The following is a 17,273-nucleotide window of genomic DNA, read 5'->3' as shown; positions in this document are numbered from 1 at the left end:
GTTTCCTGGACAGAAGATTGGACGTTACTGGATGCATTTGAAAGTTTGAAAGTTTGAAAAATGGTGAATTTTGGGCAACAAAGACAAAAATCGCTCCGGACCCTCACTGAAGGACCAGAGCGATTTTCTTTATATGCACCATCTTGTGACCTTTTTTGGACATGAGAATTTATTCATAGCATGAAACAAGATAACATCTTCCTTAGCCAAGGAATTTCGAGATGAAAAGTGAAACAATTTGATCATGATGGCAAAAGGCGCTCCTGACCCTCACTGAAGGTCCGGAGCTTGATTTTCAAATTTGCACTGTTCTTGTAGGATCAAAGTGATTTTATGATTGGAAGAGATCAAGGTTTTATGATTCTATCTGTTGAATATAATTTGAGTGGTCAACAAAGGAGGAAATCAACCCAAAAAACAAAAGGTGCTCCTGACCCTCACTGAAGGTCCAGAGCGATTTTCTTGAAGGATACATTATTTTATCACTTGTTGGACATGAAGATATTTTCATAGCGTGAAACAAGGAAAGTTCTTCCCTATCAAGGTGAGTTCAAAGGGAAAGGTGAGAGAAAATTGTTTAAATTTGCAAAAGCACTCCTGACCCTCCTTGAAGGTCCGGAGCTAGATTCTCAAAAACACAATTTTCTTGCAAGGACAAAATAAGTTTTGTGATTGAAATAAATGAAAGAGGGTGTGTTCTACCCGTTGAAGATAATTTGGAGAAACAACAAGGCGTAGACAAGCTTGGACTTGCAAAATCGCTCCTGACCCTCACTGAAGGCCCAGAGCGATTTTTGCAAAAACTACAACTTTTCCTCAAAATTGTGCTAAGGCAAGAAGAAGATAAGGCGAAGAGACCCCCTAAAGCATGATGAATATTATTTCGCCTTTGAAAGTTGATGATTTTGGTCACAAAACAAAAAAATTGCTCCTGACCCTTGCTGAGGGTCTAGGGCGAAAAACCTCAAAATCACACCTTTGCTCCAAAATTTGATGAAGCTAAGTTTGCAAGTCAGTGAGAGGGTCTAGTTGGAATGTCTTGATGAAGTTTTGGACGAAAAAAAAGGAGGTATGCAAGGTCTAGATTGAAAAATCGCTCCTGGCCTTCACCAAGGGTCCAGGGCGAAATTGATGATATCCTTCATTTTTTGCATTAATTGAACGTTGACATTCCTTGAAATTCACCAAAATTTGCTAACTTTGGGGCATTTGAAAAAATTAAAATTAAATTGGCATTAGATAAAGACATTTTGGCATTTAATAAATTGATTTTAGGCCTTAAAAAATCAAACTTTTATTGTGAAGGCATTTAAAATTAATTTTTATTAAATTAAAATTAAATGTGGAGCGCACAAGGCCTTATTTTCACTTTTTTTGCCAAGTCGGCCCCCCTTTTTTTTGGAAATTTATTTATTTTTAACCTCTTTTTGCCAAGTCGGCCTAGAGGGAGCAAAGGGGTGAGCGCTCTATATATTGGAGGTGTTTTTTCACAATTCAAATCATTCAATCATCCTTTCAAGTGCGAATTTGGAGAGCTAATTGAAGGTGCGAAATCTAGCTGGAGTGGAGCGAATTTCTACTAAGTGTGGAGACTAAGGAGGGCGAAATTCATCTTGAAGGCTATTGGAGAGGCAAATTTCTTGCTAGTTTGGAGGATAATTTCCAGATTTTTTGAAAACATTTGAAGGCGAATTTCCAGATCTTGAAAAAGCTAGTGGAAGGTGGAGTTCTTTTCCAAGCTAAAGGAGGCGCATTTTATCCAAGAGAAGGCTTTGATCTACATTTTGCCTAGTAAAATCTATTTTTTTTGCATCATTTCTTAGAGTTTAATACTCAAGAGGAGGTATGGCAAAATCATCTTAACGCTCTTGTTCAAGGTTTGATTTTTGGACATTTGTTTTGGAAAATCTAAGTATTGCAGGGTTAATTAGGAAATGATAACTCAAGATTTATCATGAAGTTTCCTAATTAAAATCTTAAATCTTCTTTCTAAGTTTAATTTCTAGACTTCAAGATATATTACTAACTTTAATATTTTGTGTAAGCATCAAATGGAGATCCCGGAGTTGGAAAATCAAGCCAGATCAAAGGCGGTCTCCTCCAAGAAGATCAAGCAAGGATAAGGGCGACCTCCTCCAAGCCTAGCATCGACAAGGATGGCCTTCTTTGGACTAACGTCATCAAGGGCGACTTCTCCAATCCAGCATTCCAAGGTGAGGTATAGCAATCATCCTGCACATCAAAGACAAAAGGAGTTAGAGCAAGGGTTCGTTGAAGAAGCAGATAGTTTCAGAAGAGTTAATTAAGCTAGCTTCTCAGCAACATCAAATTAGCATCAACCAAGTGTCAGGTGAGGTGGCATCCCAGTCAGTGTGGTCCACCTCAGCATGTCCAGATTCAATGTACCTAACTCATGGAAGGTGGCACAAACTTCGATGTACCTACCCCAGCTATCCATTGGTCGAATTTTCCAGAGAAGACATGTGTCCAATTAATACAATTATTTCATTGGTCGAATTTTCCAGAGAAGACATGTGTCCAATTAATACAATTATTTCATTGGTCGAGCATTAAATGTTATGTAATGGTTGTAACAAACCCTAATTAGGGTTTTCATTGTTGAATCTTGGCCATTGATCTCAAACTGATCTCAGCCATTGAATTGTATTAAGGGCACTATATAAACCCCGACTCTTCATTTTGTAAAGGCAGTTAGAGAGTTAGAAAGTTAATAGAAGACAAATAGTGAGTAGTTAGAATAGCGAATTAGTCTAGTAATTAGAGTAGAGTAGAGGGAGAAGGCAAAGATTATTGCCAAGATGTTGTTGTAAAAGACTTGTAAAACTTCATTGAAGAAATGGTGAAATTTATGGGTCGATTCGACAATTTGCATGGTCTCTATACTTCTCATGTTTGATTTCATGTTATTAGATGAGTGGAAGAAATGTGTTTGATTGATGGTGAAATTCGTACATCCATACTACTAGCAGTTTGTTGATTGCAGACTTGCCTTGTGTAGTCAACTGGAATCATTCAGCTTAAGCTTAACTTCAATTGTCGCTTCTTCATTGATATGCATCAACCTGATGGTTTCTATGCCTGCAGTGATGATTTGAACATCATAAAGTTTTCCTTCGAAGATCGCACTAACCTTGTGGAGATGGTCCTGGGATGTCAAGACAAGACTTAGTTAGAATTTCATCAAAGATCATTCATTGCTCTTACATTCTTAGTGTTAGGATTAGATCCTTTCCTCGCCCTCATCTTTTTTCCTTTTTTTTTCAAATCTAAGGCAGTAAAATACTGTGTTCCAGCAATATTCAAAGCAAATCAGAAGTTCAGTCATCAAGTGTAAGTCCCCTTGTGATTCCAGCAAATCACATCATACCACAGAGAGCTTATCCACACGTAGAGATCCTACAACGAAGAACCTTGAAGTCATCCTGATTGATCCTTTTTGCGACATCTTCAGCATTCGGAGGCTTTATTCGAGGATAAGGTACCTTTAGGTATTTTATTCTGTGTTCGCATGTGCATAAAAAACACATCAACAGTATGCTAATGTTGGTGCTCGGTTCGTGGTTCTGCATGTTTGTTACTTGTTTGCTTCTTTTGTTATGTGTTCTTACCACTACGATACAATGTATACTCGAAATCATGTTCTTTCCATTAATGGTGTTTTAGTGCTTTGTTTTGTCATATCTCTTCCCTTTGCTGTCTTTTGTTTTCTTTTTTCCTTTTGTTCCTTCACGTGTCATGTTAGTCGTTTTTTGGTTTGACCCTTAGTCAAATCAGGTCCTTAATGCATTGATCGAGGTTTGTGATGATGTCGTCATACCTTGGTTGGGCCTTTGTTTGCCCTCTTTGGTTCATAGAGTTTTATTTAGTTAAAGATCCTATCAGTTTCTTGATCTCTGAAAGGTTTTACTTATGTCCAATGTTGCTAAGTGTATTGGGCTTTCCTCTTAGAGTTTAAACTTAGTTTTGTAAAAAAGGCAAGGGTTATTGTTGAATCCTAATGCTCGAAGTTCACATTCCAAAAGCATAAATCTATCGTTCAGTCATCGGGTTTTCATCTTATCACATCATCTTTAGATTAAAGCTTTTAGAGTATCCCCAAATCCCATCTCCTCGTTTCCATCCACCAATCATGAGTTCATTAAAATGCATATCAATTGTCAACAAGGACTTACTTTTAACACCTAATGGTTTCAAAAGTCAAAGTCGTAAATAGCTTCCTTGAATCCTAGTTCTCGATGAGGAATGTTTGGTCATCTTCACTTTTCGGTCATCGGGCTTTCCATTGAATCATTACAATATCTTTTGTTGAAAACTGATAGGAGTTCTTCTCAAAACTTGATCTCCAATACATATAGTTGTGTTTGCCTTTTGATAATTTCAGTTATTAGCTCTCATGTATGTGTTATTATGATAAACTTTCCAAAGACGTAAATCATATGAGGAAACCTTGAAGATCTATTGTCGATGATTCTCTTGTATCTTTAACATGGTTAGGGCATCAGTATTCAATTTTTCCTTTTTAGGAGTGTTGGTAAACAGATTTGTCACTGCGGTCGTTTACCTGAAACTCACCCTGTTTGCCCGATGAGCGGTGACAAACGTTCCAACAGTTGGAGAGATCGTTCTGTGAAACACGATCTTCCTCTGCGTTTGAGAGGGGCAGCTCCCTCGTATGATAGGAGTATTTAGGATTTTTGTGTACTTTTAACCTGAAAGTACATAAAGGAGAAAACATAAAAGTAAAAAGATATAAAGATAGAAACCCCAACAATAGACATATGACCATCAATTGAGATTTATCAACATTCGCAACAAATTACAAGGGGAGTTTATAAGGTAATATGCTTAGCCATGAGATGACGATAAAGAAGAATGACAAATCTCAACATATGCAAAGATAAGATACTTCAACACATTCAAACTGAGAGACCAAAGGTTGCTTGTGCATCATCACATCAATTGTACAAATCACATATGCATAAAAAGACTACCAATTTGACATACGAGAAATCGGCAATGATAACACATGAATACATTTAGAACATACGGACTAAGACGTATTCTTCATTATCCTTTTGGAAATATACAAGTCCAAAATCCTTTCTATACGTAGTGCCAATCAAAATGTCATTACATGTTTCTCCTAGAATTCCAGCAGAGTTTTCCCCTCTGTAAAAAGTCCCTCAATTTGTGATAATTTTCAAAATTCGTTCATTTTTCATATTCTGACTAGTAAGGACCTTGGATAACGCGCTCATTACCTACGCGTAAACACTCATTGGACCTTTTTCCAACCTTGGGAACAATTTGAAATTCAAATAATAAGTATGCCAAATATGAGGGCAACAACTGGCTCTGACTGGGGACAAGGACTACAAAGGACGCAGGATGAACTCAAAATCTCTGGTTCGCAGGCTAGTGCACTATCCATTGGGCAATAGAGTCAGAGAGGAAACAACATAGGGAATGGCTAGAGAAACCAGACACAAACCAAAAATGGGACGAACACAACAAAACTTCTAACTAAAGTATGTACATGGTAGGCAAAGCCCACCTCAAACTTCTCCAGGATTGTCATACAAAGCCATTCACAAGCTGAGAGAAATAGGCACCTTTGCGGATAAGTGGCGTGCATCCATGTTGCACCTGTAAGCTCAGCAGGTTGGCAAGATCAACATGTATAAGATGAGAAATGTCTTTGAACAATGAACCAAACAACCATCTCTCATCATAAATCTGCAGGCTCTCTTGAAAGATTTGGGTACCATTTTGAACATTATTGGGAATTTGTGGAATATTCTCAAGCATACCTATATCCTCTATCTGAAGATCCCTCTGATAGTCTGGTTTGCAATAAATTAATACACGAATTGGATAACCTTCATATAATCTGTAATGTGAAGAAACTTGAGTTGACACATCCATCGAATCATGTTCTTGAGTATCAACTTGAAAATCACCTGGAGAAATACACTCATTTGAAAACAAAGGATTCAGACACACACTTTCACCATAGGAGAAGTCATCATTTGAAGCCTTCAAACACCAATTTGGAATACAATCGTTATGAGAATTGACTTCATGGGCTTCCTTCATTAGATCATCCATTGTCACTTATCTTTGCGGTCTTGGTACAGTTCCCAAAACTATCCTCTTTGATAGGGGTGTTTTCTTGGTTTAAGGATTCAAAAGGAGGATTGCTTTGAACCTTGGAAACTTCATAAGGCATAGATTGCAATTCCATCGAGATAGGGACGTTTGTTGATAAACCTTCATAGATTTCAATTTCAACCTGCTCATAGACATCTGCATTCCTTTTTGTGTTCTCCTGTCCCAATGATTCCTCTTCATCACACTCTTCATGAAATTTGAAAACTTCATAGTCATCTTCTTTCACTCGAGGCTGATCTAGGAGTTCAGTAAAAGTCTCCATTTTTGAAGATAGAGAATATGTCTGCAAAATTTTACCTATGGTTGCTTCTCCATTGGTCAAATCCATACAAGATTGTCCATTAGGTTTCATACCTTTATTTTCCAAGGAAAAGTTTTCATCTTCAACTGTTAGTGATGGATGAATGGGAATATCCTCTCCACATAGAAAGTCATCGTCAAAAGAATTGATACACCAAATTGGAATGATAACTATAGGAGATTCATGTTTATACCTTTCCTCTTCACCATTTTCCTGAGGCTTGGGCTGCATGGAAGTCTTGAAATCATTTATTCCTCCTTCAAACTCTTTGTTTTCAGGTTCATGGAAGACTTTTTCTTTGCTATGACAATCTTCATAATGCTCATGGCATACAGGAACACAATCTTCTTTCTCTATCCTACTCACCTTTAGATCTTTCTCTTGACATGTATCCTTACAAGTAAATGTGACTTCATCTTCTTCTGCATATACACACTCTAACGAGCTCCTTTCATTACTTTCCCATAGGAATTTATATCAGTGAGAAAATGATTCTCATTCGCATCTTTTTGTTCAATCCTTTGCAATGTTTGAAGCAGAGAAGGATGCACTTTATCATGATCAAGTTTCCTATTTCCATAGAAGCTTTTCAAAAATTTGATATGTGAATCATTGAGAATCTGGTTTTCTTGAGAAATAGGTGGAGGAGAATGAGCATCAACATCATTATCCATTGTTGATTCAAGAATACAATCACGAGCAAAAATTTGGTTCTGTCTCCCATCTTTTTCCTCAATCTTTTGCAGAGTCTGGAGTAGAGAAGGATTAATTTTATGAGGATCAAGTTTCTTTCCACAGTTGAAACTCTTCAAGAAGTTGACTTGTTCAGGTTCATCATGACTTTGATTCAGTTGAACAATTTGTACAGGAGAAAGGTCACTTTTGTCTTCATCTTTCTTGATTGTTGTTGATTTAGGTAAATGATCACAAGCAAGAAAACCAATCTCCTTTCCATCTTTTTCTTCAATGTCTTGCAACACTCGACATAAGGAGGGATGAATCTTATCAGGAGTAAACTGCATGCCACCATAAAATTTCTTCAAGAAGTCGACTTGTATGGGCTCATTGGGAACTGGCCTCTTACCATTATTCTAAATTCGATCTTTCAGACAGAGTTGCCAACCTTCATTCTGAAGAAGGTACCTTGAAATTTCTGAGGAACAAAGCACATTGGTAGTTCGCTTCCCCAACGGAGTCGCCAAAAATCTGTTGGTAAACAGATTTGTCACTGCAGTCCTTTACTTGAAACTGACCCTGTTTGCCCGATGAGCAGTGATAAATGTTCCAACAGTTGGAGAGATCGTTCTATGAAACACAATCTTCCTCTGCGTTTGAGAGGGGCAGCTCCCTCGTATGATAGGGGTATTTAAGATTTTTGTGTACTTTTAACTTGAAAGTACATAAAGGAGAAAACATAAAACTAAAAAGAAATAAAGATAGAAACCCCAACAATAGACATACGACCATCAACTAAGATTTATCAACATTAGCAACAAATTACAAGGGGAGTTTATAAGGTAATATGCTTAGCCATGAGATGATGATAAAGAAGAATGACAAATCTCAACATACGCGGAGATAAGATACTTCAACACATTCAAACTGAGATACCAAAGGTAGCTTGTACATCATCACATCAATTGTACAAATCACATATGCATAAAAAGACTACCAATTTGACATACGAGAAATCAACACATGAATACATTTAGAACATACGGACTAAGATGTATTCTTCATTATCCTTTTGGAAATATACAAGTCCAAAATCCTTTCTATACATAGGGACAATCAAAATGTCATTACACGTTTCTCCTAGAATTCCAGCAGAGTTTTCCCCTCTGTAAAAAGTCCCTCAATTTGTGATAATTTTCAAAATTCGGTCATTTTTCGTATTCTGACTAGTAAGGACCTTGGATAACGCGCTCATTACCTACGCTTAAACACTCATTGGACCTTTTTCCAACCTTGGGAACAATTTGAAATTCAAATAATAAGTATGCCAAATATGAGGGCAACAAGGAGTAATTGATTCTCATGGAAAGTGATAGATGACAATCCTGAACCTCGATCCCCTCTAAGGTGAATAATTGGCTAAGTATAAGAATTCAAAGCTCTTGCATAATGATTAGCTTAGATCAAGTATGAAATCGATAACCCAATCGAGAAGTTTAATTAAGGGTTTAAATTATGAATTATTGCAAGCCAATTTCTAATGGATGTCGTGTTGTGTGTGGTGGTACAATCCAAGGGGAAGAAGGGAAAATGAAGTACCAATATAAAAGAAACCATCCTCACTCTAAGATGTTCTCTTCCCAAAACGAAATTGGAGACATAGACCTTGGACATGTTGATATAGAGGAATTCGTATTATGGGTTCATGATAAAGAAATCCAATCAATTATGACAACATCACTATCAAGTTCAAGGTTGGTGGAAGCTACTACCTTGTACCTCTACAATCACCAGAATTTATCTCAGCTTGTGCACAACATTATAACCTCAAGCAGAAAAAGATCCTCGGACTTTCGAAAGAAGTAGTGTTGGACATAACTCTAGATATGATTGACACATTCTTTGGGATTCCAACATCTGCCAAATATGAAAGCATTAGCATAAGGCAAGCATTGACTCATTATGAGTAGAAGGACAAGGCATGCTTGAACTTCATTAATAATTAGTTGCTTCGACATCCAAGGAAGTTAGCACTTAAAATGGTCAAAGTACATCATTGGATGCTAAAGTTTAAATTGTGCTCCTTAATCAGGTGTATGAGTGCCTGCATGCCAGAGATTTCCATCCTTGGATGTGTTACTACATATTGAAGATCGATTTTGACAAGAATTTGGATTGGGCTACCATTTTTAGTGACAACTTGCATGACTAGTTTCAAGATGCATTGGAGAGCTCTTGGTTTTATATGACCTCATACCTAGTGTATCTACTAGCTTATCGGGCCACCTTTCCAAGTTTGAGGAGAGTGGGTTCTCTCTAGTCAAGGACTATAAGGATATATTATGACTTCCCTTAGTTGGTTTTGAAAGAAACCCAAAACAAGTACCACTTATTGATTGATGCCTTTACCTATGCAATCATTAGGCAGTTGGGAAATGATTTTGCAGAGGGATTATCCATGGAGGCTATAATAGAATTAAGGAATTGAGGCAACTAGCATACCCATTCAAAAATTTCACTTACATCAAAGTAGCGGGGTACCATAAGCACCCTACAAACTGCCTAGATACCTAGATGATAAATTGGTCATGTTGGTCATGAAGAATTGATTTCACCTAGAAGTCACTTGTGTGTTGAAAATATTGTGTTTTGGGAATGAAAACCCTCAACAAATATTAGAGCAATTTCATATAGATATTTCTTTGATGTTGAGAGTGAAGACATTCCAGTTTGTGCTAAAAGGTTATGTTATTTTTTCACTTTATTATTAACGGACTCTTTTAATGTGTTTTGACTTGTCTCTTTGGCATGCAAGGAATTATGATGCAAATTTAAGAAGTTTGTGGGCTTGTGAAGTGATTGGAGGAGGTTTCTTCTTGAAACCAAGCAAAAATAAGGTGAACTTTGGTGATTTCTAAGAGTTATATGGTAGTTGTAACTTGTACCTCTTGTATTTGTTGTACCCATAGCATCAATACTGTATTTCAGACTTGCAATTAATTTGAGTACTATGCCAATTTGATATGCATTGGTTTTTATGTGTTTAGGGGTTAGTTTATGATTGTTTTTGAGCAATATAGATGCTCACACTTGTTGGGGAGTTGGTGTTTGATGTTTTTAGTGATTTCTATGTATTTTGGTTCTACTGTAACTATTGTACTGGCAATAAGTTCAGTTTCAAACCTGCAAAGTGACTAATTTCTCATTTTGTTTGATGTTCATTGTGTTCATGGTGGTTTGGGTTCAGTTTTGGTGTGTTGTGGGGTAGTTCTCAGTTATTCATTTTGAGTAGTGTGCTAGGCATACCCTTTGCAAGATTTCAGTGTGTTATCAATTCTAGTCAGATGTTATTTAGTGTTTATCAGTCACACAGAGAGTTCACAGTGCTGTATTTAAGTTTGGTATGAATTTATGTAACTTACATCAGTTGTATTTCAATTCGGAGTATGTTTCTTTCATTTTGGTGTGGTTATATCAGCATATAGCGGTGTTTGCAACATATTTCAGTTTGTATCAGATTTGATTTAACAGTGAGGCAGCAGTATCAAAGTGTTATCAGACTTGCATCAACATTTTTATTCATTTATAAGAGGTATATTTCAATTAGTTATGTGTTTGGTTGTTGTGGAAATAATATTCTATTCCTATTATGCACATTTCAGGTTAATTTGTTTTGTTTCAACAGTCTGATTTTATTATCAGAATATTATATCAGCCTATTTCAATAGTGAACTTGTTAATTTGCTATATTGTAATGCATCTCATGTACATCTAGTAGGCCTCGGATGGTAACATTGTCGGAGGATTATATTTTTGTGTACTGCCAATCATTATAGCCATATTATTCATTTTGTTTTGGCATTGAACAAGTTGGCATTATTGACCATTTTCATTTGAGTCAAGCTTTAGACATTTTGCTAGTGGCTTGTATTGCATTCACGTAGTCTGTTGAATGGGTGTTGATAAGGCTATCTCTATTGCTTACATGTTGGTTTTGGCTTATAGTTAGGTCTACCACTTGCAGGTGATTTTATGCAGTCTGCCAAAGAGGTGTTGATTAAGAATTTAAGCTAGCTCTATTGCTTACGTGTTTTGGTTGGCTTGCCGCTCTATCAATTTGTAATTGCATAATAGGTGTAGTCGGAAGCACCATATGCTCTCACCTTGACCATTTTGAGATCTGGGTGATTATAAAATGTTGAAGACATTGTATATACATCTTTTTTAATTGCAAAAATAAAAATAAAAAAGTAGGGTGGGCTGTTACAAATTGTACCTAGTTGGTGGGGCTGTGATATCTGTAAAGAATTGTTTCTTCATTTCATGAGTATCCCTGTAGCCAAATTCAAGATCAGCTCTGAATCATTTGATCCTAGGGTTGCACTACAACTTCGTTATGAATGCAATTTGAGATTATATGATTTTGCTGTTGAATTAGTATTAATTCTGTTGCATAGGTATTTTGGTCGGCTTGCCGCCATATCATTTTGTAATTGCACTCATTAGAATAACTGCATTGTTGGAAGCACCATATGTTCTTGCCTTACCCATTCCGAGATTTGGGTGATTAGAAAAATGTTGAAGACATTACACATACATTTTTTCTATTACAATTTTTTTTTAAAAAAGGAAGGTTGGTTATTACACCTAGTACCTAGTTGATGGGGCTGTGATATCTCTAAAGAATTGTTTCTTCATTTGATGAGTAACCCTCTAGCCAAACTCAAGACCAGCCCTAAATCAATGGATCCTAGTGTTGCATTATAGCTTCTTTGTGAATGTAATTTCAGCTGATATAATATTCAGATTATATGATTTCGCTGTTGTACTAGTATTTAATTTGGTTATTCTGAATATATATATATATATATAAATATATATATATATATATTAAAATGTAAGTTACCGATTCTGGTACAGGTATAGGTATGGAATTGGATATGCAGGTATGGCAAAAAATTTCTTGAGTACGGATATGGGAATATATATAATAATACTATGTATATTATAATTACATTAATAACGCATAAACAAACATTGTATAACGTATAAACAAACATTAAATATACAATGTTTTATTTTCAAAATATTTAAATGTATAATAAATATTGAATGTATTGCTAGGCAAATACATCTCGAAAGTGACTCACTGATAACAGTCAATGCCCTTAGACAGAATTTCACTCCCATTTGGAAGTTGGACTGATGGTTGAAAACGATTAGAGACCTAATTAATAGATTTAATGAGTTCAAAGTGACACACGTATACGATGAAGTGAATGAGGTGGACAACAACTTGGCTAAGCTGGCTACGGAAAGATTGGGTTAGCATTGATGTTCAGGCCACATGGGAGAAGTGATGGCATGGCAAAGGTGAATGACGATAGGTCTTAGGACACTGCCAACCCATCATAATAAGAGCTAGATAGAGGAATGCACGGATATGTCACTCTCCCTCAAATGGAATCATACGACAACGACTTTGAAGATTACAAATCCATAAAAGAATGCATGTTGGTGGTGTGTAAACGAGAGCTTGGCAGTCGAGAGGTGCACGTTACCCCAACATGTGACAATCGAAGTTATGAAGGATAGTGCGAGGAATGTTGAAGTGTTCGAGCAATTAATATTCAGACTCTGCAGATTTGGCAGATCAGAGAGGATGCGATGTGATTTAAATGGCATCATGACAAGGCAAACAAGGGAAATGTCTTATTTGGTTGAGACAGGTTGAGGAATTCTATTTATACCCTATGGCAGCCGAGACTGACTCACTCATTTGGCTTTGAGATGTAGTGTTGTCAGGCATAAAATATGGAAACCCCCATTAGTTAGGTTGGTGTCAAAAAATTGTTAAATGTCTCTCTTAGGTGATGTCTTGGAGAAGCGTCTCAAAACACTTCTCAAATTGTCTCATTGTCTGGTAATTCATGTGGTTGAAGTCACATTAGGTGAAGAATTCATTAGAACATGCCATAGGTATAGGGTAAACATTGATATTTCGGCTATATTCCTGGCGGCGCTAATGGATATGGGTGAGCTGAAGGGAATGACAAAGACTTTGTGTGAGAAGGTGTTCAAAGAACACTATCTGGAGGAATTAGATGATGTCCTGGAAAATGTGGATGCAAAGAAGTGAATCCCTCTTCCTCATGACTATTATGTGGCCCAGATATGTGGGAGGGAGTTGCCAAAGCTGCCTGTGATCATGATTGCAAAGTTGGAGCTGTTTGAAAGTAGGAAACCAGCCATTGCAAGAAACATTGTGTTTTTTAAGAAATCGATGGGTATTATGCTAAATGATGGTGGGGAGTGGGTGAAGGAATATCTGAAGAACTATGGGCTCAATTGTGACTTGGAGGAGGAAGACTCGGGCACAGTCATTAAGGAGGAGGCGATTGTAGAGGACGATGAGGTGGATGCCCTATTGGAGGATGAGTTGAAGGCCCAGATTGTGGACTCGACAGTCTAGTGAAGAAGAAAGCGAAGATGGCATAGCTGCCCTGGTTTGCTGTGATATGTAGATAATATCAATATTAAGTTACTTGTATGTAGTTTTTATCAGTTATGGGTTAAAATAGATACTACAAATATATGGTCAGCATTTTGTCTCGAGTGACGTTTTGATTTAGATGAATTGCAGGGCACAATCGTTAAAGATCATAGGTGGGTGGGTAATAGGGTCATATGGAAGCCACAGTGGTTGAATTTTAAGACTTTTATAAATTAATATAATGGGTGCTGCCCCTCAGTAGCTATTCTATCAAAAATTAAAAATAAATATTAAATGCTTAATAAATATTTAAATATTTTATTTTTAAAATAACACAATGCAATACTTTTTAAATTTAATTTAAAATCAAAATTAAATGTTTTAAAATATGAAATCTAAATTTATAAATGTTAAAACTTAATTAGAAATAATAAAATTATTAAACAAAAACCACCAATTGATCATTTCTTTGAAATGGATTATTTTATCGGATCAAATCTTTTCTCCCTTGTTCATGGAAGGCTCTCTCTAAGGTCCGTCTTTAGCCTGAACATGCGGATCTTTGTTAAGTTTGCCAAGAATCGGATGCTCCAAACGCACATCGCTTCTGTGTGCTGTTTTTCCCCTTCCCATTCGTCACTCCCCTCTACATGGCACTCAGGCCAGACCTGGTACGAACCCATCGGGCTCTGATTCTAGGCCTCACATGAGGAACCCTAACTTAGTATATATATATATATATATATATATAGAGAGAGAGAGAGAGAGAGAGAGAGAGAGAGAGAGAGAGAGAGAGAGAGAGACCCGGGCCAGACCTGGTACAAACCCATCGGGCTCTGATTCTAGGCCTCACATGAGGAACCTAACTTAGGTATATATATATATATATATATATAGAGAGAGAGAGAGAGAGAGAGAGAGAGAGAGAGAGAGTGCTTCTAGTGATTCCTTGTATCAATATTAACAGTTTCAAGATGGCCTTAATGTAGGAATGCTATATTAAGTATTAAATATTCAGTTAATATTGTGAATTTTCTTGCTGTCATAAATATTCCATAAATATGCATAAAAATACACAATAAAAATTGCTATTTCTTGGAAATTTCAGAAGGGGGTCATTATATCTCCCTTATTTATGTCTCTTATTTCTTAGGAACTCGCACTTCCATTTTCATAGGAAAGATAAATGTCCTAAAACTTCATTTTCCCCAAAACAACCCTATGTGTACTTATATGTCTTATTCTCATAAATGAAAAACAACATATGACGAGGGAATGGGAATAGTATTTGCTTGTGTGGTGCGTTAACAAAACCTTCTTGCTGGGCATGTTATACCATACTCATCCTTTCAGTGTTAAAGTGTATTATTTCATCGAAGCCTGATTACCAGCAAAAATCAAGACTTCCTGATTGGAAAAAAATGTGATGAAAAAGGAAATACCTCCAACATGCCAGCGAAAATTTCTGAACTGAAGTATGCAAATGGCCGCAAGAAATCTTATTGTCCCTCGTGTTCTGTTCGAACAATGGCAGCTTCTTCATAGCCTCCAATGTTATGCAGCAGCAAGAAGGCAGATTAAAAGGTAAGCACTGTTTTTTTGTGTGTTCATGAAAATGGGTCCTCAATAATTTTAGGAAATACCTTGACCATAAAAGAAATTATGGAAAGATTAAATTATAAGTTCTGATATCATGTTGAAAAATTACAGGCATAAATACTATAAAAATTAAACCATTTTGTTCATACAGATAGCACCAAAATGTAAATATAATATTAATGCATTGGAATACTTAGTATTATAATTATACAAATATTTATAAAGTATTGTATTCTGTATTTCCCGTCCAACTTTCCAACAATATCATAATCTACCTTGTGAAAAACTAACGCTACGAGTCATAACTTATTTAGGAAAACTAACTAAATATGTTGACTAATTTAAGCTTTAGTTTTCTAACCCGTAGAAATTTTATGGATTTCAGTTATTACCACTAAATTTAAATCTGGCAACTGAACTCTCTGACTTGTTTCAATTATTTGGCTTTTAGGAGGGAGGTTATTTCTTCATTTCTTGTTTAAATTATGGGAGAAGGGGGTTACTAACAAAGACATGGACGTGCAATTAATGTGAAACATCTAAAGAAAATCTACAAAGAATTGATTCTTAATATATGTAAATCCGAATGGTAGGCGAGGGTTGCTATTGTTTCCTTTCTTTAGACTTGCGTTTCAATTAGTGATGACAATGTATCTATGGTAGAAAGCAACAATAGAGATTTTGTACTCTTTTAACTTCTTGTTATCATATTTATCTATCTTGGGAACTTTTGTCAGGTGTCCTCGGTTAATGTATATTATCTGCATGCAAATGAGACAGTGGATGATCTTATCTGGTAACTCACCCTATGGTTATTTCTGATCTTTTTGTTGCCAGACGTTGAAAATCAACTTGAAATAATGTAACTCTTTATAATCTGATGTTGAACTGGAATTCCATGCAGGGATTGTGTGCAGCATAAGCTGGAAAATTTAGGACAGGTTTATTTTCTGAACTCACTATTTAGCATGTTTCCTGCTATTTTCAATATTTCCTGAATCATCCACATCCCCATTCCATTGCCGTATATTAATAATTGTTAACCTTTGGTAGTGCACATTGTGTTAGCAATGAGATGAAACTGCTATATGCTATGGATAGCTTAAAAATATCAAGCACTTTAAACTTTAAAGATTCTAAAAATTTGCTCACGTATGTTTTTCAAATTTTAGTTAGGGGTTAAATTGCCGTATGTTACTTCTGAATGCACAATCTACCAACAATTTTATTTATATAAGATGATAAGGTTGACTGTTATAAGTTTACTTTTATTGTAGGTACTTGATGGTCAAGAGAATGCCTTGGAAGCTTCTTCAGAGCAGCACTTTAACTTAAATAAACGGCAGAAAAAATTGGATTCTTTTTTGCAACCTTGTGTAAATGATCATTGTAGTACAAAATCTTCAAATTTGGCTTTGGAAGGTGACAAAGACCAGCGATGATAATTCTGTAATCTATAAAATTTTGTAAAACTGAAAATTGCTTATTTAAACAGTTCAAAGTTAACAGACATGGACCACTAACCAATTTATTCATCAACATATTCTCTTTCTTTGTATAATGAATCAAGCTTTCAGTGTATTCTCTTATTAATTTTGGTAGCAATCCAGCATGACGATGAAGGGAATTTGTGTCATTGGATCGTCTCCCTATGTGGATTTACTGTTTAGTGGACAAGAAGTACTGGAAGTAATGAAATAATTTTTTTTGTATGTTGGCAGTTATTTTCATTTCTAATCTAGTAAATTGTATCCAAGTAAACTGAGCATACAGTATGCAAAATCCTCAGGTGGACGCCACTTGTTTTTTCTTTTTCCCTTTATGCAATTAAAATTTAAAATTTAAAATTTCTTGATTGGTCTTTTCTTCTTAGCAAATCATTCAGATCATTGAGAGCCTTATAGAAATTACTTTTTTTGTTTTCTCATGCAATGATGTTTTCTGCTATTTAAGATGACTAAAGATTTATTGCTCCCTTATCTTGGTAAAGAGTTTCTAGAATCACTCACTGAT

The 17,273-nt window shown here is 35.9% G+C and overlaps 1 protein-coding gene across 4 annotated transcripts in view; it reads left to right on the top strand.

Moving 5' to 3' along the window:
* LOC131031948 (uncharacterized) overlaps nucleotides 1–16,972 on the top strand; it is a 297,244-nt gene extending 280,272 nt beyond the window's left edge. For 3 of the 4 annotated variants that reach the window (XM_057962824.2, XM_057962817.2, XM_057962839.2), the window contains exons 28-30: nucleotides 15,998–16,056; nucleotides 16,165–16,201; nucleotides 16,538–16,972. In XM_057962824.2, the coding sequence (XP_057818807.2) occupies nucleotides 15,998–16,056; nucleotides 16,165–16,201; nucleotides 16,538–16,702 (261 nt within the window). In that variant the 3' untranslated portion in view covers nucleotides 16,703–16,972. Of the gene's footprint in view, nucleotides 1–9,983; nucleotides 10,066–15,997; nucleotides 16,057–16,164; nucleotides 16,202–16,537 lie in introns of those variants that run through there. The other variant, XR_009103347.2, reaches the window with a different exon arrangement.
* The last annotated feature ends 301 nt before the right edge of the window (nucleotides 16,973–17,273 follow it).

The sequence above is a fragment of the Cryptomeria japonica genome, chromosome 6 (genome assembly GCF_030272615.1).
Source record: "Cryptomeria japonica chromosome 6, Sugi_1.0, whole genome shotgun sequence".
Taxonomy (NCBI): domain Eukaryota; kingdom Viridiplantae; phylum Streptophyta; class Pinopsida; order Cupressales; family Cupressaceae; genus Cryptomeria; species Cryptomeria japonica.
This window is presented reverse-complemented; position numbering and strand designations above follow the sequence as displayed.